Source organism: Ursus arctos, unplaced genomic scaffold, assembly GCF_023065955.2.
Source record: "Ursus arctos isolate Adak ecotype North America unplaced genomic scaffold, UrsArc2.0 scaffold_19, whole genome shotgun sequence".
NCBI classification, from domain to species: Eukaryota; Metazoa; Chordata; class Mammalia; order Carnivora; family Ursidae; genus Ursus; species Ursus arctos.
Window position 1 is genome coordinate 44,835,283 of NW_026622863.1, and position 20,242 is coordinate 44,855,524.

The 20,242-nt window shown below is 57.7% G+C and overlaps 2 protein-coding genes across 2 annotated transcripts; one reads left to right on the forward strand and one right to left on the reverse strand.

Annotated features, from left to right (window-relative positions):
• The first annotated feature begins 2,832 nt into the window (after nt 1–2,832).
• On the forward strand, nt 2,833–17,722 carry MAP3K10 (mitogen-activated protein kinase kinase kinase 10). The gene is made up of 10 exons (XM_026482306.4): nt 2,833–4,054; nt 7,920–8,100; nt 10,997–11,145; nt 11,588–11,763; nt 12,356–12,602; nt 14,189–14,305; nt 14,803–14,974; nt 15,086–15,198; nt 15,548–16,198; nt 16,944–17,722. Exons 1-10 carry the CDS (start codon nt 3,373–3,375, stop codon nt 17,264–17,266), a joined length of 2,811 nt encoding a protein of 936 aa, XP_026338091.1. The 5' UTR covers nt 2,833–3,372; the 3' UTR covers nt 17,267–17,722.
• Nucleotides 17,723–17,823: 101 nt separating this feature from the next.
• TTC9B (tetratricopeptide repeat domain 9B) lies at nt 17,824–19,988 on the reverse strand. Its single transcript, XM_026482307.2, has 3 exons — nt 19,574–19,988; nt 18,838–19,020; nt 17,824–17,939 (listed from the first exon to the last, which is right to left on the reverse strand). The coding sequence occupies exons 1-3, from the start codon at nt 19,986–19,988 to the stop codon at nt 17,824–17,826; spliced, it is 714 nt and encodes a 237-aa protein (XP_026338092.1).
• Nucleotides 19,989–20,242: the final 254 nt, after the last annotated feature.

Consider the following 20,242-nt stretch of genomic DNA (forward strand, 5'->3'; position numbering starts at 1 on the left):
TGTCTCTATCTCTGTCGAATAAATAAATAAAATCTTTAAAAAAAAAAAAAAAAGTCTGGCACAAGACAAGCACTGTTCGTTATCACCACTATCCGTAACATTGTATTGGAACTCTTAGCCGAAGGGGAAGGGGTGAGCAATGAGTTACAAAGATTGGAAAGTCTAAACTGTCATTTTGTTACTGCAACAGGATCATCGAGCCAGGAAAGTATGGAGACTTAAAACAGGTAAGAGTGAGTTCAGCAAGGGAGCCAGATCCAAGATAAGCAATAAAAAACACAACAGCAGTAACTGATCAGAAGAACAACTCCAAGTCATAAATAAATAAGTAAAAACAGTAAACTCCCAGTGAAAGAACCAGAGAAAGCATATACAAGATATTCCAGGAGAAAATTATACCTGTGTCCAAGATGGAAGACTCAAGATTACAAAATCATAAATTCTCCCCAAATTAATAACTTATTCATTACAATTCCAATCAAAATCCAAAGCATTTGTTATGGAATTGACAAGTTCCATCCCACTACCCATCCCCCCCCACAGGACCCCACGATGTTTAGACTCAAGCCAGGTCCCCTTGCTCATCCAAGTCTAGACAGCCACTTGGAAACCACCTGTTCTGCTGCCCACCTGACTCTCTCTGATTTGAATCAACCCATAAGCAATTGGTAAACAGAGTAACAATGTCGCATAACACAAGCATGTTGGTTAATATGCAACTTTCTCCAGGAAGTTAATATTCTGAATCAGGGGCAAGCTTTTTCACAGTTAAAGGGGAAGCCTTAGTGATCAAAGAATATCTTCACACACAAAAAGCTGCAAATTTGCAGAAGTCTCTTCCTTTAGCTCCACAGTGGCTCCTTTTGTTGGTTTCAAAGACCATAATCCTTGCTGCAATGTTATGGTATGTAGCCAAGATGTGAATGCAGATGAAGAAACCATAATGATATTTTCTCATATCAAAACGACAGATTAATGAAGACAACCCCTAAATCAGATTTCTAATTTTGATGGAAATGGTCTCCATTAGAAATTAATATCTCCAGACCAGCATCTCTGAGAAGGAAGCACGAGCCCCAGCCTTTAAAGATTGCAAAGGGACTGAAGGTGTTGCTAAGTGCGAATATCCGTGGAAATTTATGCTAGCGTGAATATCCGTGGAAATTTAACTGTGCTAGTATTTTTTTTTTTAAGATTTTATTTATTTATTTATTTGACAGAGATAGAGACAGCCAGCGAGAGAGGGAACACAAGCAGGGGGAGTGGGAGAGGAAGAAGCAGGCTCATAGCGGAGGAGCCTGATGTGGGGCCCGATCCCATAACACCGGGATCACGCCCTGAGCCGAAGGCAGACGTTTAACCGCTGTGCCACCCAGGCGCCCCTGCGCTAGTATTTCTATTAGAATCCTTATTGGTTTTGTAGCTCTCTGATTATAAAGTTGCATACGTTTTGAACCATCTGTCCCTAGTTTTCTTTTTCCTATAAAGCCTTGTTATTTTTAGCACACTGTTTTGTAGAACTCCCAGTTTTTTCAGGAATGCATCTATCAGTCATGGCAGAACCCGCCAGAATAAGCGGAGACTCTATCTTCCAACAAACATTCTTGATAGGTCCAAAGTTTCCCTGACATGTAGCAAGGAGATCAGGTATCCACTTCCCTCTCAGTGTGGAAAAACTTCCCAGGAGTCCGCTGCGGGTGTGTGTGTGTGTGTGTGAAGGTTGGGGGTAGTTCTTTGGAGTCTGGGAACCAGAGCCCATCATAGTTCCTCTCTTCTCTCCTCCCTCCAGACCTCCGGACCACTCAGACGAAGCCATGTGAAAAAGGCCAGAATTTTGCCGCTTACAAACTTACAGATCTTGAGCTAGCCACCGAACCTCTGAAGGATTCAGTTTCCTCATTCTTTAAACGGGAAGGCGGTGTTTTTTAAAAATCATGTTTAATTTAAAAATCCGCCTTTGATTCTTGCTTTGCCATTTAGACCTCTGTGGCCTCGGACAAGTGACTTTGCTTCTCAATGCGTCCTCTGTAAAATGGGTTTTTGCGAGAATTTAATGATGCCACGCGTGCAAACCACTTAGCACAAGATGCGCATTAAGCTTCCAATAAATTGAAGTTCCTATTCTGGGAGGTGGGGAATTCTCGAGGCTACTAGGTTTGACTGCTGAGGCAGAAGAACCCAGAGCTGGTGGGGAAAGACATGGCTGTGATTTCCCCACGGACAGTAAACATGTCCTGCCAGCCGGGTCTTCCCCACTGAGGCCTCGCCATCAGCCGGACCCCCGAGCTTGCAAGAGCCACCAACCGGCTGCCAGCGTTTGGGGCCGCCTCCCGCCGCGCGGATCCGAGAACGGACTACACTTCCCGGCGTGCACCTCGGGTCGGGACCCCGAGGGGCCGGACAGCCAAGGGGACCTGGTCCCAGCCGCGTTAGAGGCTGGAGGCAGTAACAGCCACTGGGGCAGCTCCTATATTTCGCTTTGCGACGCCAGTCAGCCACCGTCAATCCCACCTTGAGCCGCGGACTCGCAGGGTCTGTGAGGAGCGCTTGGCCCCCTCCTCCGTCCCTCTTCCAGGCGTCCGGCCCACCTGGTCCCAGGGTCCGAGGCCAGACTTATCTCCCCGGGAGGATTCCTTCGGCCCCGCGGGGCCCCCACTGCGGCCCGAGGCTGGCAGCGGGGCTCTGGGGGCCAGGGGACAGCCTCGAGGCCGCGCAGCCAGAGACTACAACTCCCAGGCGGCACCGCGGCGGCGGCGGCGGCGGCGAGCACGTCACTGAGGCACCGCCGGCGGCCCGGGGAAGCGGCGCGGGCGGGGGCAGGGCTGGGGCCGACCGGGAGGCCGGTGCTGAGGATGGGGGCCGCCCGGCCGCCCCGCGCGTGAGAAGGCCGAGGGGCGCGCCACCCCGTCCCGGGGCGGGCGCCCCCCGGGCCCAGCCACCCCCACCCCACCCGGCAGTCGTGGCCCGGGATGCGGAGCCGGGGGCCGCCGGTGGAGCTGCGCGGGGTGAGAGGCGCGGGGAAGGGGGCTGCCTGCTTCCCTCACCCTCGTCCCCCACCGGCGGGCCCCGGCAGGAATTCGGGAGCCGCGCGTCCAGGCCCTCTTAGCGCCCTGACATTTGGGGGGGACAGGTGAACCCGCCGCCCTACCCGCACCCCGCCCCGCCTGGGCAGCTGAATCAGAGGGGACGACCCTGCCCTTTGAAGGAGGCTTTTTGTTGCTCCTGCGGAGGGCCCCCCCCCCAGCCATGGCCACCAGGAGCCCCCTAGAACCCGCAGGGACTGCCCCCCATCCTGGCCGCCGGGGCCCGCCCTCTGCATCCCGCGGGCAGCCAGTGTGAAGCGGCCTCCCGCAAGCCCCCGGCCCCTCCCCCATGGAGGAGGAGGAGGGGGGGACGGCCAAGGAGTGGGGCACGACCCCCACGGGGCCCGTCTGGACCGCGGTTTTCGACTACGAGGCGGCAGGCGATGAGGAGCTGACCCTGAGAAGGGGCGACCGCGTCCAGGTGCTTTCCCAGGACTGTGCGGTGTCGGGCGACGAGGGCTGGTGGACCGGGCAGCTACCCAGCGGCCGTGTGGGCGTTTTCCCCAGCAACTACGTAGCCCCCGGCGCCCCCGCCGCGCCAGCGGGCCTCCAGCTGCCCCAGGAGATCCCCTTCCACGAGCTGCAGCTAGAGGAGATCATCGGTGTAGGGGGCTTTGGCAAGGTCTACCGGGCCCTATGGCGCGGCGAGGAGGTGGCTGTCAAGGCCGCCCGGCTGGACCCTGAGCGGGACCCGGCAGTGACAGCAGAGCAGGTGCGCCAGGAGGCCAGGCTCTTCGGAGCCCTGAAGCACCCCAACATCATTGCCCTCAGAGGGGCCTGCCTCAGCCCACCACACCTCTGCCTGGTGATGGAGTATGCCAGGGGGGGCGCACTGAGCAGGGTGCTGGCAGGCCGCCGGGTGCCCCCTCATGTGCTGGTCAACTGGGCTGTGCAGGTGGCCCGGGGCATGAACTACCTACACAATGATGCCCCTGTGCCCATCATCCACCGGGACCTCAAGTCCATCAACAGTAAGTGGTGTCCTCCCCCCAAAACTTGCTTCCACAGAATCTTGTGAGGTCAAGTGTAGGTGGCGGGAAATGGGGACACCAGACGACACTGCCGAGGGTGAGAAGGGGCAGCAGTATACTTTCCGGGCCAAGTGAGGCAGGTCTTGGCCATTAAGGGAGGAAAAGGAGGCTCAGAAAGGTTGAGGAACCACCTGTCCCGTAGCCTACAGTCACAGTAGCTCAATAAATACAACCGGCCCTGCACTCTTAGCATAAAACAGCACAGATGCAGCGCCTGTCCTCATGACATTCACTGCCTAACCGCGATGCCAGAGTCTGCCGGGTGGAGACAGAAAGAACCTAGCCTGGAGTCGGGGTTGCTCGGCCTCAGCACTGTGTACATTTGGGGCCAGATGATCGTAGGAGGCTGTCCTGTGTCAGAGGCTGTTTTAGGAGCATCCTTGGCCTCTACCCACCAGTTGCCAGTAGCATCCTCGCCCCCATCCCCAATTATGATAACCGAAACTTGTCTCCAGACGTTGCCAAGTGTCCCCTGGGGAGGGGGAAGGGGTAAAGCCGCCCCCATTTGAGAACCGCTTCCTGGCGTCCTCCCAGGCCTCTCTGCCCCAGCTAGCGGAGGCAAAGTGGAGGTGAGGGAGGAGGAAAAGGGATGTGCCTTACGTAAAAGCTTCCAGGCTGCCTGGCTGATCCCAGGCTCTCAGAAGTTGATTGGTTGGTTGAATGGGAACTGGGGCCAGGCAGAAGGGAAGGCTCCCCAGGACCCCCATCTAGATCCAGGAGCTTCTTGTGATATTAGCACATATTAAGTGAGCATGTATTCTCAGTGGTTTCCGCCCTTTCTGTCCTCACAAGCTGAAGATCTCATTCATTCCCCACATATTTCCCGAGCGCCTGTTGTGTGCCACACCCTGCCCTGGGTCCTAAGTATATAGCAGGGGCAAAATCCTACCTTCCTGGCTCTCCTCCCATCCTTCCTCTGCCCCACCTCACTCCCTTTCCTTTCTACACTGATGTACTCATTCTTTTCTTTTTTCATTTGGTGTTTGCCGGGCCAAATCATGCGCTAAGGAAAGGGCTCAGCAGTGAATGAGGCCAGCGTGTGCCCTGCCCTCACCTGAAACGTGACGGGTTCCCTTTGCCCTCACCTTTGGACCCTCACATCTCATCTACTTCTGATTCCTGCCAATTCCGCACCTTGACATTTGTTTGAATCCATTCCGCCTTTTTTTTTTTTTTTTACAATGTTATTGCTCTACGCCCCACCACCACCAACGGCAAAGCCCCTGCAGCAGAGGGATGTGTGTTTCTTACCTTCCAGGCCTCGCATTTGGGCACTGACAGAGCCGCCAGGAGCTCAAGGGGTGCCAAGCACTGTGCCAGGGCTGGGGAATGGGGCAGGAGACACAGATGGCTCCTGCCTTTCCTGAGGCTCCAAAATGCTGGGCAAATGGAGGCAGGACGGGCAGTGTGCTCCTCTGGAAGGCTGAGCATGCTCTTCTTGGCCCTTCCTCACCCCTGCTGATTCAACAGCCTGAAGGTGGGGTGTAAGGACACACACCTGTGCCCCCAGGGTTTCCTGCAGCCAATGCCACCTGGACATAGGGTTGTTTGGGCTCTGTAGTCCAGGGCTTCCTGCTCAGGCAACAGGACAGCTCTGAGCCTGGGACAGGTCACAGGGCTTCCGCAGTCTGGCTTCCTCCATTCCTCTTTCCCTGAGGAATCCCTCACCCGGTGTCGCTCATACACTGGTTCATTCAACCAGTAACTTGTAAGCAGAATTAAGTATACGAGGCCCTGTCTTAAGCTCTGGGATGACTGAACCAGGCAAGATCTCCCCATATGGAAGTTAGAGGCTAATACTCGGAAGTAGATGATCGATGTTTAGATAGATAGATAGACAGATAGATGACAGAATTTCCATAGAGTATCCAGGGCTCTGAAGGAAATAAAATAGATCGAGGATGAGGCAGAAGGAGCTCCTTCAGTCAGATGGTCAGCGGAGGCAATCCTGGAGTGGAGACCTGACCAAAGACGACCCGGCCTTACGAAGGTCTGGGCAGGGCCAAGGTCCTGAGGTGGCAATGAGCACGCCTTGTTGGAGAAACAGCAAGGAGACCAGAGGGGTTGGAAGAGGAGGAATGAGACAGAGTTAGGAGATGAGGTCAGAAACGTAGGCAGCGCCCAGGTCATGATGACCCTGGGGGCCGTGATGAGGATTTGGAGTATTTTATTCAATGCCATGGAAGCCCTTAGAGGGTTTCTAAGCAGGGGGTGACGCAGATGAAGTGTAAGGCCATAGTGTGTTCCTTTTGTCGCAGGGTCACCCCTCTGTTGCAGGGTCACCCCACAAATAGGAGAGGTGGGACCCAAGAAGGGAGAGATGGAGTCACGTGCTAGAGAGTCGAGGGAGGCCTCTGGGCTTCAATGATAGTAGAATTAGCTCACTGTTATGACGGAAGAAGTAGCCAGGAAGGATCAAAGATCCAGGTGGAGAAATAAGGGCCAATTATGGCGACATCATGCACTAATAATAATAGCTAACATTTTGTAAGGATGTACTGTTGCTTCAGGCCATAAATCCTTCCTACAACCCGCTAAGGTAAATATTACCACCGTCTCCATTTAATGGAGGAGAAATCTTAGCATTAAGAAGAATACATTAACAAGGTTATGCAGCTAATAAGTGGCAGAGCTGAGATTCAAACCTAGGCAGGACACTGTACGCTTTGGGGCCTCTGTTTGATAGAAGCTGGTAGAATATCATAGCAGTTAAGAGGTTGGGCTCTCAAGACAGATCTAGATCACGTCTTTTCTTTGCTGCACAGTTTTCTAGCTCTATGATCTTGGCCAAGGTCTTCATCTCTTTGCGCCTCAGTTTGTCAGTTGCTAAAATGGGCTGCTTTCCAGTTAATTCCTGTGAAGAGCTTAGCACAGTGCCTGCCATATAATAGGCTGCTAGTAAACACGAGCCATGATGACATTGTCGTTAGTAACAATCCCAGGCAGCAAGTTGGAACCACTCAATATATCCGTCCGATTTTGTCACAGTAATGCTACGAAACAAGCCACCCCTAAAACTCAGTGTCTTAAAACTTGATGTCATTTATTACTGCTCACACACATGCACGCCTGCTGGAGGGTAAGCTGATTTAGGTCGGGCTCAGGCAGAGAGGCTTGACCCCAAGTAGCTCCCACGTACCTTGGACCAGCAGGCTAGCCGAGCATGGTTTCGTGGTGAAGGCAGAAGCGCGAGAGCAGGCAGACAGGTGAGGCCTCTGAAGGCCTAGGCTTGGGGCTGACATTCTGTCCCTTCCGCCTCATCCTGTTGACCCAAACAAGTCACATGGCCAGCCCAAAGTAAAGGAGGGGGAAATACGCTCTGCCTCTTTCGGGGGGGCGGGGGGAAGAAATGCACAGTCACGTGGCAAAGAGTGGGATGCTGCAGAAAGGAGTAGAACGGGGGACCCCCTGAATGCAGTTTGCCACAGGGGGTAACAAAGACAAAGGAGAACCACGTTCTTCCCTTCTGCTCGTGGTCTGTAGTTCCCACCTCTGGGCTGGCTGGGAATCCAAGGCCTGGACCAAGAAGAACCAAGGCATTGGCTACCGACCTTGCGATGAGCTCCCCAGAGCCCAGGTTGGAGTCAGGAGGGAAGCGGACCCAGAGGAAGCCCCTCCCCCTTCATGGCAGCCCCGGGTAGGGATTGGACCGCAGGGAGGGGTTCGAGGTATTTCAGCCGCAGAGGGAGACAGCTCCAGGTGGGGGAGAGAGCAAGTAGGGGGTTCCAGCCGAGACAGGGGCCAGGATGCTTGGGTCTGCAGTCCAGAAGCTCTGGGGTGACCCACCTTTCTTCCTCCCTCCCAGTCCTTATCCTGGAGGCCATTGAGAACCACAACCTCGCAGACACGGTGCTCAAGATCACAGACTTCGGCCTCGCCCGCGAGTGGCACAAGACCACCAAAATGAGTGCTGCGGGGACTTACGCCTGGATGGCTCCAGAGGTTATCCGTCTCTCCCTCTTCTCCAAAAGCAGTGATGTCTGGAGGTGCTGATGGGGGCGGCTGGGGAGTCCTGGCAATGGGGGAGGCGGGGGCGGGGGTCAGAGTGGGAGGGGTGGTCTCCCACTGAAGTGAGGATCCGGGCCTGGCAAAGGGGCCTGCTGGCAAGGTCAGGCCCTCCAAGCACCAAAGCAGGTGTCTGTTCTGTTGGCTGAAGTGGCAGCTGAGAAGGATTTGGATTCGAGTGGAAAATTCCAAAGATCTAGAGATAGGGTGTCAGCACCAGGGCCCTCAGACACCATCCAGCACATTGCCCCACTTGGCAGCAGGAAATTGAGGCTTTTGGAGGCATCCGTCCGTCCATCCGTCTGTCCGTCCGTCCACACTGGGTGCTAAGGATACAGCGGGAAATAAAAGCAGACACATTTCCTGCCCACTGAGATAGTAAATAAGTAAATAAACATACAAGAAAGCTGGAGAAATCACTGGTTTTAAGTTTATAAAGTCGTAAAAGAATTTTCAAAAGATAGTGAGCTAATCCCCCAGCACAAAGCATTAGATAGTATTAAGAGCCAGGAGTTTGATCGAAAAGCCCTCTGAGGGCCGGAGGATGACTTTAAGGAAGGTTTTTCTGGGAAGTGATACTTGGGCTGAGTGTGGGCTGACAGGAAGGAGCCCCCCACCCACAGTTTGGGGGAAGAAGCTTCCCAGGCAGAGGGTACAGTGCCCACAAAGGAGACACCAGCGTAAGAATGAGCTTGGTCTGCTTCAGATAGAACCACAAGGCCACACGGCTGGAGCAGAGCAGGCAAGGAGAAAGGTGGTAGGAAATAACAGAGGAGAGAGAGCTGGGCGGGGACCAGACGCCGGGCTTTATTCTAAGCGCAGGGGAAAGCCATGAGTGGCCTTTACGAATGGCCTGGTCTGGCGAAGCATTGCAAGGCTCCCTCAGCTGTACAATCGGGAATGGATTGTAGGGAACAGGAGTAGTGGGGGCGAGAGGCCAGTGAGGGGGCTGTTGCTCTCCCCAGCCAGACTGGATGGGGGCAACAGAACCTCTTCACCCCCTGGCCTTCTCCTGGGAGGGAGCCAAACCCGGGTCAGACCTCAGCGGAGGCTCCAGACGGACAAGCAGGAAAGTCATGGCTTTGGGGCAGACAAATCAGACAGGAAGTCTCCATGAGAGCAGCGCAGCCCTTTGGGGAAGGTTCTGAGTGGCTTTACGTTGAGGCATTCCTTGGTGGTACCCAACATTTAACAGAGCCAGATCTAAGTGGCAAGGAGCAGAAAACCCCAAATGCAAACAAACACATATAAAGCCCAGGACTGCTGTGGTGCCCCCGGCGACAGGATCCTGTGTCAGGGGGAGGGGTCCTCAACGGAGGTGTCATTGACATCAGGCAAGATCATTCTTGGTGTGGTCCCGCCCTGGACTTTTCAGGACACCAGGTATACGTAGTTCCGGCCCCCATAGGTCATCGCACTCCCCGGTCATTGTGACCACCCAAACATCCCCACGGGTTTCCAGTGATGTGGGGAGGTGGGGGATTCACGCCACGTCCAACTGAAAGCCACTGTTATTTTCCTCCACCTTGCATGGCCTCCATTCCCAAGCTCACCTCATCATCCAAAATGGCTGCTTGAGCTCCAGCTTTAAGGTCCACATTAGGAAGGACAGAAGCTGAAAAGACACCCCTTCTCTCTAAGGACGCTTCCTGGAAGTTAGTTGCAGAGGACACGTCCTCCTCCATCCCGCTGGCCAGAGCCATCGCCGTAGGGGTTTCCTTAGCTGCAAAGGATGATGGAAAAGTATTTCAGACAGGATGCGCCCAGCTCTGGGTTGCCAGTGCCGCCCCGAGAAGGGAGGCCAGCAGCTGTAGGGGAGCAGACGTTGCGTCCGTCTTGCTCCGGGCCCTGGAACAGTGTCTGGCACGCAGCAGATGTGTTTATATGTCGAATGAATGTGCGTGTGGATGTGGGGGGAGCCCAGGGGCCTACTGCGTGCCAGGCGCTGCACAAAATGGTCATTAGGCTCCTGAGGGAGTTCAGTTTCCTGGAGAAGACAGACCCGCAGGCAACTAGCAGAGTGGTGCACGCCCCGGGGTCGTGTATGCAGTAAGGACACTGCCATGGGCGTCCAGCAGGCCTGAGTCCAAGTGTGGACTGAGACCTGGCCGCTTACTAGCTGTGTGACCTTGAGGCAGATAACTGAACCGCTCTGAGCCTGCACCTGCTGGTCGGATAAAATGGGGGTCATACCAATACCTTCTGCCTTACAGGGCTGTTGTGAGGATTACTGAGAGCGCCTAGCACGGTGCTGGCCTGGAGTAAGTGCTTTATAAATGTTAAATAGTGTTAACTGGTTTTTAGAGGTAAGTGCTGAGGGTTCTTGTGGGAACATAGAGGAGGGGCCTGTAACCTAGCTTTGGAGGCTGTGGAATCAAGGAAGGCTTCCTGGTAGAGAGGGCACCTGAATTCTGACTTAAAGGACAGTTATGCAAGGGAAGGATGTCCTCGACAAAGGGAACAGCATGTGCAAAGCCAGAGGTTAGGAAGAATGGGACTTTTCAACTTGCTCAGTGTGGCTGCAAGCTGACCCTGGGGTTGGTACAGGGGTGAGAGCGCTTAGAGGCAAGCCTATAGGGGTCATCAGAGGTCAGGACTAAGAAAAGTGGCTTTGCCCCATAAGCACAGGGGACACACTTAAGATTTTCAGGCAGGGGTGAGGGGGGAGAGAGCAAAGGCAAGACGTCAGAGAGAACCAACCCCACAACATCTATTTGAGATCAGGCCAGCAGAGGTCAATCATGTTCTTGTGGCCTCCTCAGCCAGGGCTGGACGTTGGGGTGAGGGAGGCCCACCAGGGGACCAGAGGCAGGGCTGGGGTGTAGGTGAGGATTGGGGTGGACTGCAGCATCACCCCTCCCTCTTCCCCACCTGCAGCTTCGGGGTGCTGCTCTGGGAGCTGCTGACGGGTGAGGTCCCCTACCGTGAAATCGACGCCTTGGCCGTGGCGTATGGCGTGGCTATGAACAAGCTGACGCTGCCCATCCCCTCCACGTGCCCCGAGCCCTTTGCCCGCCTACTGGAGGGTGAGCCAGGGCCCTGTGGAGATAGGCTCAGCTCGGGTGGCAGGGGCCCTTGGGCCAGGCCTCACCCCTTCACACCCATCCATCCCAGTGGGCCCAGGAGTGAGGGAGAAGGGGCCGCATCCATCAGACCACAGACTGCATCCAGGGCCCCCACACTTTTTCTCCGGCCAGACCCACAGCTCCTGAGGGCAACCTGTTAGCATTCACTCGTCCCGGGATTCCTCCCTGATCCTTGGTTCTGCCACAAGTGAGGGAGCGGGTCCCCAGGTTTCTCTCCCAGAGTTTCACTGAGTGAAATGTTGCCGGGTATTTGGGTCTTCTTTCCTTCCCCTCGGCTCTGTGGAAGTTGTTTGTCCACAGTCCCCTGAAGCCCTGCCTTCCACGGAGCCGGGTGATGCCCCAGAACGTGGCCACTGACACCTCACCCCCACCCCCACCCCAGAATGCTGGGACCCAGACCCCCATGGGCGGCCAGACTTCGGCAGCATCTTGAAGCAGCTTGAAGTCATCGAACAGTCAGCCCTGTTCCAGATGCCACTGGAGTCCTTCCACTCGCTGCAGGAAGACTGGAAGCTGGAGATCCAGCACATGTTTGACGACCTCCGGACCAAAGAGAAGGTGAAGGCAGGGGACGGGGTGGGAGGGATGGAGCGAGATCCTGCATTCCTGTGCCTTCGGTGGGGCAGAGACCCTTCCCCTGAGCCTCAGTCTTTGGGTCCCTGCAGGGCCAAGGGGGGCTTCCTTGCATACGAAGAAAAGGCACCCTGCACTGACATTCTTACAAGTGATACCGCCTGATGTGTGGGATTGATTCTAAGACACAGCAGCCAAAATGGGAGGGTGGGAGGGAGGGAGGAGACAAGAAGTGACATGAAAAAAGATTTGCAAAGTATGAATAGTTGATGACCTCGAATGATGAGTATATTGGGTGCTCTACTCTGTCTCTGGTTTTGTGGATGTTTGAAGTTTTCCAAATTGAGAGGCCAAAAAATTAAAAATCAAAGGGGAAAAAATAAAGCCACCCCTTTCTTTTTGCTAAAACAACCCCGTGTCCTGGCAGGACGCTGGGCTGGTAAAGAGTGAGTTGCCCCATCTCCAGGGGCGCTTGTGCTGTGCCCTTACCGACCCAGCAGCCCCGGGGTCCATCCCGGGGGGGTGGGGCGGGCAGAGAGGTAGGCCCCCTCGGCCCAGCCGCCCATCTGCTCCCCAGGAGCTCCGGAGCCGTGAGGAGGAGCTGCTGCGGGCCGCCCAGGAGCAGCGCTTCCAAGAGGAGCAGCTGCGGCGGCGGGAGCAGGAGCTGGCGGAGCGCGAGATGGACATCGTGGAGCGGGAGCTGCACCTGCTCATGTGCCAGCTGAGCCAGGAGAAGCCCAGGGTCCGCAAACGCAAGGGCAACTTCAAGCGCAGCCGCCTGCTCAAGCTGCGGGAAGGCGGCAGCCACATCAGCCTGCCCTCCGGTACCGCCCGCCGCCCGCCCCCCGCCCCCCGGAGGCTGCCGGGAGCAGCCCTGACAGGCTTTACCTCTTCCTTTTAGTTTGTAAACTTTTTTTTTTCTTGCTAAATATATGACCCATGTGGAAAAGGACCCGGAAACAGCACAGATTCAGGAGCGCAGATAATCACCCCCACGAGGGCAGAACCTCCACCGCCCCCCACCCCGGCCTCCTCGTGCCCCCTCCCAGCAACACACAACACCCCCCACCCCACCCCCCACCCCCCGCCAAGAGTAACCTCTGTTTTGACTTTCAGGGCATTCACTCTTCTACTTCTCTTTATTGTTACGTCTCCCACACATTTTTTTTTTTTTTTAATATCTTTTAGTCAGCTGCTTTTCCCCGCTTGCCAGTACTTCGTTGAGGAACCTCATTTATCCTGGGGCATCTCCCAAGGCGGGAGCAGCGGACGTTGCCGCTTGCAATCCCTGCCCCCCCCCCCCATCGCCTAACACGCCCTTCCATCCCCTGAATTTCCTATAAAGTGGTATTAAACCATGTGAAATTGCGGCCATTCAGCCCCTTTTGTTTCACGTGGATGGCAAGGCTTAATCAGTCGGTTCAGGTTTCGCCCGTGTTTTCCCGAAGCCTGCTTCCTAGGCACTGTTACGGTGCTGCCCGCCATAAGCACGTGACGTCTGCTCCACTCTGTCCCTGGGACGTTCCGAGCCATAGCGCAGTGCCCGGAACCGCGCTGGCCACCAGAACCCTAATGCAAGCCACGCGGCTCAGTGTTGAATCTCATAGCTGCCCCAAGAGCTGGAGAACAGGTGCCGTTGATTCTAACAATATATTGTATGTAGCCCGATATGTCCAAAAGGTTACCGTGTCCCATGTCATCCACACAGGAAACACTGTTAGGGGTTCTACCTTCTTTTTTCACACTCAGTCTTTGAAACGCACTGTACATGCTACAGTTAAAGCGCATCTCGGCCCAGGCGCCGCATTTTCATCAAAAATACTTGACCTGCGTTTGCATTTCATGAAATTTACAGTTGAGAAAGTAGATTCACACACGCTCAGACACACACACACAAAAGTAGATTCACATACCCAAATTGTTCCAAACGTGCTTCAGTGTTTCCAATAACCGCACTGAGCATCCGCTTTTAAGTTTAAATTGAAATTCACTGTAACCACACAGATGAAGTTTAAACTCTCTAATTCCTCAGCTGCAATCCCACATGGCAGGTGCTCCGTGGCCACATGTGGCTAATGGCCACCACATTGGACACTTAAGCCTAGATCCATAGTCAAGACTTTGTTAATTAGGGACCCAATTAGGATCCTTCCTCTCAGCCTCCGGCATGCACCAGAGGTCTCTGGAGGGCTCGTCATGGTCAGAAGGCTGTCCTTCACCCTGGAGTTGCCGATTCAGAAGGCCCAAGAGTGAGCACCCCCCACCCCCAGTCTCCAGGTGACCTGGACGGTTTGGGAATGCAAAACAGTGCTGTTCCCATGCCAGCACTCCTTCTATCCTTCTACAAAGGGAACTTCTCTTTGGTTACCCACGAAGCCATTTGCTCAGGAAAGTCTCTTTCTTTTCGCAGGCTTCGAGCATAAGATCACAGTCCAGGCCTCTCCAACCCTGGACAAGCGGAAAGGATCTGACGGGGCCAGCCCCCCCGCGAGCCCCAGCATCATCCCCCGGCTGAGGGCCATTCGCCGTGAGTATCTCTCTGGGCCCTGACCCGTCCGTCATCAACAACGTCCCCTGCGCACATACGGCATGTACTGAGCCAGAGGAATGACAGAGACAAGACAGGCAGGGTCCCCTCCCTGGTTCACATCATGGAGACAGACAATAGACAAGCCAACAAGTCAGGAAGCGGGTCAATTTCCTGTAGCGATAAGCACTGTAAAGGAAAGCAGGGAAGGGAATAAAAGAGCAAGATGGCTGTTTTCCATCGGGAAGACCTGTGTAAGGAGTTGGGTTCGAGCAGGGACCTGCGGGGTGAGAGGGAGGGAGGAGGGCCAGGATCAGAAGGAAGTATGTCCCTGCCAGAGCCGCCAGCAAGGGCCAAGGCCGGGGGTGGGAACAAGCAAGGGAAGGGTCATGTTTGGAGTTAGAGAACAAGGTCCCTTGGCTTGCTGGTGGAGGGTGGATCTGAGAGTGAGGCGAGGAGCGCAAGGCCCAGTAACCAAGTAGCTTCTCTTGGCCCAGTGACTCCTGTGGACGGTGGTGGCAGCAGCAGTGGCAGCAGCAGTGGTGGCAGTGGGACATGGGGCCGCAGTGGGCCCCCAAAGAAGGAAGAACTGGTTGGAGGCAAGAAGAAGGGCCGGACGTGGGGACCCAGCTCCACCCTGCAGAAGGAGCGGGCTGGAGGGGAGGAGAGGTACTGGCCGCTGGGAGCCCACTGCTACTGGCCCTGCCCCTGGCCCCCAGGCCCCCGCAGCCAGCAGGCCTGCACTGCAACCCCCTCCCCCCATCTCTGGTGCCCCTGCAGGCTGAAGGCCCTGGGGGAAGGAAGCAAACAGTGGTCATCAAGCGCCCCCAATCTCGGCAAATCCCCCAAACACACACCGATTGCCCCAGGCTTTGCCAGCCTCAATGAGATGGGTAAGAGGGTGAGGGTGCCTTTAAAATGCAGAGGGAGGGGTATCTAGAGGGAAACATAACCCAAGATGGGGGGGGGGGGTCCGACAGCACTGGACCCGTGAGTAGGCAACATTCCTGGAAAGGGGGGCAGCCCATGGGTGCAGGGTCATTCCCAGGGGCAAGGGGCTTTGTGGGGAGAAAGATTCCAGAACCATGTTTGGTGGGACTTGGTGGCCGCACTGCCGGGAGGGTCTTTCGGGGCAGTCCCCTTGCCACCAAGTCCCGGGGGAGGGGGGCTGCGGGGACAGCGGGGACCTCGGGGGCGAAGGCCAGCCCAGGAGGCGAGTGACCGGCCCTCTCCCGGTTGCAGAGGAGTTCGCGGAGGCGGACGGAGGCAACAGCGTGCCTCCCTCCCCCTACACCACCCCGTCCTACCTCACGGTGCCGCTGCCGGCCGAGCCCTCCCCGGGAGCGCCCGCGCCCCTCTGCCGGCCGGGCCACGGCGGCCGGCGGCGCTGCGAGCTGGCTCTGCTGGGCTGCGCCACGCTGCTGGGCGCCGTGGGCCTGGGCGCCGACGTGGCCGAGGCGCGCGCGGCCGACGGCGAAGAGCAGCGGCGCTGGCTGGACGGCCTCTTCCCCCGCGCCGGCCGCTTCCCGCGGGGCCTCAGCCCGCCCGGGCGCTCCCCCGGCCGCCGCGACGACGCGGCCCCCGGCCTGGGCCTGGCGCCCTCGGCCACCCTGGTGTCGCTGTCGTCCGTGTCCGACTGCAACTCCACGCGTTCGCTGCTGCGCTCCGACAGCGACGAGGCCGCGCCGGCCGCGCCCTCCCCGCCGCCCTCGCCGCCCGGCACCAACCCGCTGGTGGACCTGGAGCTGGAGAGCTTCAAGAAAGACCCCCGCCAGTCGCTTACGCCCACCCACGTCACGGCCGCGCGCGCAGTGAGCCGCGGGCACCGGCGGACGCCGTCAGACGGGGCGCTGGGGCAGCGGGGGGCGCCTGAGCCCGCGGCTCCCCGCCCTGGTGAGTGAGGTGCCCCGCACCCAGGGCGCAGAAAACGACCCTTCTCCCCTGCCCCCACCAAGGTCCAAGGTCCCAGCCCAGCAGCCACTCCCTCAACGCCAGGGCGGCCTCCTGCTTAGCATGGGAGGAAGGGTCTGTGTGCCCAGGGTCCTCACCGCTGGGGGCATTGTGGGTCCCCAGGTGCTTGAGTCCCGGGATGCAGGAGAGGTGGCAAACCTCAGTGCCTCCAGGGGCCAGGCGGGTGACATTCGTGGCAACAGTAACGACTATAGCGAACACTCCTGTGCTAGACGGTTCCCTATGCATTTATTAACAAAGACAAAAACGATCAGCATAGGAGTCAACTACCTACTACCAGGCACTGTTTTATTTAACCCTCGCCTAGGGAGGTTGCTGCTGCCCTGCCCTCCAGAGACAGCGCTATGCCTCAGGTCTCTCCGCCGGCCTGTGTCCCTGCACCCAGCACCTGAGAGGGGAGTTGGGGGGATGAGGGCTCTGTCTAGAGGGGTGACAAGGGAACAGGCTCTGACAGCTTAAGGAAGATGCTCAGAGTGGCTCCCAGATGAGTGAGCAATTAGGAGTGCTCGGGGCCTAGGTTAAGGTCCCACCTCAGCTGGAAAGCGGGCCCAACATCAGCAGGTGTTTCAAAAGAAGTCAGAAATTCCAATTCTCATGTAAAGGTCCTGGCTTTCCAATGCCACCCTCTGGCCCTCCCCATTGACCTCATCTGATCCTCTCTTACCAGGCCCTCGAGATCCCCTGGACTTCCCCCGCCTGCCCGACCCCCAGACCTTGTTCCCGACCCACCGCCGGCCCCCCGAGTTCCCTGGCCGCCCTACCACCCTGACCTTCGCCCCAAGACCCCGGCCAGCTGCCAGCCGCCCCCGCCTGGACCCCTGGAAACTGGTCTCCTTTGGCCGGACACTCAGCATCTCGCCTCCCAGCAGGCCGGACACCCCAGAGAGCCCTGGACCCCCCAGCATGCAGCCCACGCTGCTTGACATGGACATGGAGGGGCAGAGCCAGGACAGCACAGTGCCCCTGTGTGGGGCCCATGGCTCCCGCTGAGGCCCACCCTCCACCGCCCGCCTGGGCAGCCATGAATGTAGCGCCCCAGGCCCCGCCCCAGCCAGCCGTGCCACAAGGCGGGGAGAGGCCCTGGGCAGGATATTCACTCTATTTATTGGGGAAGGGGGGAGGGGGTCACTTAATTTATTCCTTTGTACCCCAGAGGGTGGGTCCCTGTGCCTACCCTGCAGTGGGGGGGAGGGTGGCAGGGATACTCAGGGACAGGGCATCATAGGGATTCGGCACAAAATGCAGCATTAAAGGTAACCCCTGCCCCTACCACTCTTGGCTGTGTCTTTCCCCAGCCCAGGCCCTGATCCTGGGTCATCTCCAGGAGGGCACCCCCACCCCCATCCAACACTTCCTCCCCGAGCCTCTGGGTTTCTGAGCTCCAGAGGGCAAAGCCCGGGGCCCATGTTCCCTCCCTGGTCCCCACAAGAACACCACACAAAGCGGTTATGGTCACCAGTGACAAGTGCTTTACCAGCAAACACACGAGTCGGGGGAAGTTACACGGTGAGGTGGGAGTGGGGGAGGGAAAGCCCCCTCGGTTGGCCTTAGCCAACGACATCCCGCGCCCCGGCCCCGGCCCCGGCCCCGCTGTCTTCCCGCTGGAGGCCGCAACGGTTCATCTTGAGCTGAGTCAGCTGGATGTACCGGAGGACGTTGGTATCTGCGGGTGAGGTGGGCACGGCATTATCTGGGGGTCCTGGGCCAGCGGCTGACATCCGCACCATGGCAGCTCACACCTCATTGTCCCCAGCCTTCAGAGGCTCCCCCACACAGCTGCTCATGCCAGAGCCCTTCTCCCAAAGCCCCAGCCACAACAAGCGGAACGGGGCCTTTCACACCTCCATGCTTTCGCTTTTGCTGTGCCCTCTGCCAGGAATGCCTCTGCTCAGAGACGGCTGTCATACTTCTGCCCACCTTCCGATAACATCTGCAAGAAGTCTGTTCCCTCTAACCCTCTCATCAGGAAAACTCATCTTGCCTCTGCTCCCACAGCCCTGGGTCCTGCACCTGTTCTGCTCCCTTGTCATTGGCTCTCAATATTGTGTCTGTCCCCGCCCCGCCCCACACCCTGACTATGATGTCCCTGAGGGCAAGCAACAAGCCTCCAGCTCTGCCAAGCATCCCCCCCCCAAACCCAGACCCCATCCCTGCAAATGTATTAGCCTTGTCCGTCCTGGGGTCTGCCTCCCTGCAAATGCTCCGCGAGCAGTGGGTGGGTGAAGAGGTGAATGAATAGGTGAGTGGGTGAATGGGTTAGTGAGTGGATGAATGAGAATGGGGGTGGGTGGAGATGGGGGGTGAGTGGGTAGGGAGTAGCTGAGTAGGTGAGGAGGAGGCTTCGATGAGTCAATGACTGAATAGATGGGAGGTGGTTGGGTGAATGTCAGGGGAACATGGGGGAGGGGAGGGGAGGCGTGAATGAATGGCTGGTGAGTGCCTGAGTGGGTGTGTAAGGAGTAGGTAGATAGAGAAGTAAATGCTGGGGAGGAGGCACAGCACTTCCTCGAAGCAGCGCTGCCCCGATCCTTCCTTGTTTCCTTGCTTCCTCTGGCCCTCACCTGTGGGCTCCCGGCTGCGGGCCTCCTGCAGGTAGCGCAGCGCGCGTGCGTAGTCGCCCAGGTGGTAGAAGGCAATGCCGGCGCGGTAGGTGGCCTTGAAGTTGCCCTGCTGCTTCTCCAGGACCTTGAGACAGTACTCACGCACCCGCTCATAGTTCACCAGCTCCGACTGCAGCAGGCAGGCTGTGGGGACACCGGACAGGTGCTCAAAGAGCCTGGCAGCACCCCTAGACCTCACCTGACTTCTAGGAGCCAGGCCTTCAGGCTACAGGAACCCCCAGCCCTTTCCCGTCGCTGAGCGGGGCCTAAGGGTCAGGCCCCCGGGGCCGCCGATCTTCTGACCAATCAGGATAGAATCAATCTGCGCCGCCGCTAGAGGGAGCGAAAACACAGACAGGCGCTCCCGGGCGATTAGCGGGGAAGTTTCTGCAGGGGAGAGTACTAAAGGCTATCTCAGGTGAGGGAGGGGCGTTGAATCGCTAATCCAGGATAAGATTTTTCTCACCTGACGTTCGCAGGTGACAGCCCAAAGCCCATTTCTTGCATCCCAGCCCTTCCATCCCTGTGTTCCCCTACACCCTGAACTCCTCTCCTTGATAAGCTCCAGGGTCTCTCTTCACAGACCTCAGGTCTGGGCCCTTCAAGCCTCCAACCCCCCGCCCAAAGCTTCATAATTGCCCGTCACTCCCCATCTCTCTCCGTATGCATCCTCTGCGCCCCCCCGACGGCCCCATACCCGTGAGAGAGTCATAACATTCCACCTCCGTGTTCTCCACCAGGCGCCGCTGCTCCTCGCTGAGGCGGGCTGGCCCCGGGCTGCTGGCGGGCCCGGGGGCGGGGGCGGGCAGGCCTCCAGGGCGGGCCCCCTGAGCCGCCTTCAGCTGCAGCAGTGCCCGATGATACTTGCCGATGGCTTCCCGGAACTTCTTCTCTCGGTAGCAGCGCTGGCCCTCCGCCTTGAACGCCACGGCGGCCCGCAGGCTGCTGTCGAGCGCCGCGCCCAGGCCCCCCGACGGCTCGGGGGCAGGGCTGGGCCGAGCCGAGCCATGGCGGGGGCCCGGGGCCGGCGGGGAGAGGGCGGGAGGCGGGCGCGGCGGAGGCTCCGGGGCAGCGCTGAGCATCAGCACCGGGGACAGCGCGCCGCGCTGCATTGTGGGAAACTCCTGCGGCCGCCGCTGCAGCTACCGCATCGCCCCCCGCGGGGCCGGTCCCCACCCTTTCTCCGCCCCCGCACCTCCGGCAGCCGACTCCGCCTGCCCCCTATGGGTCTGGAGAAACCCCTCAGGACTTTCCCTTCCTATCCTCCAAATCTGCCCCAGCCCTAGTTCTCCAACCGGCCTCTCCCTTCTTCTCACTTACCTCCCACCCTCCTGCCTGCTCTCCTCCTCCCTGCCCAAAGCTCCCA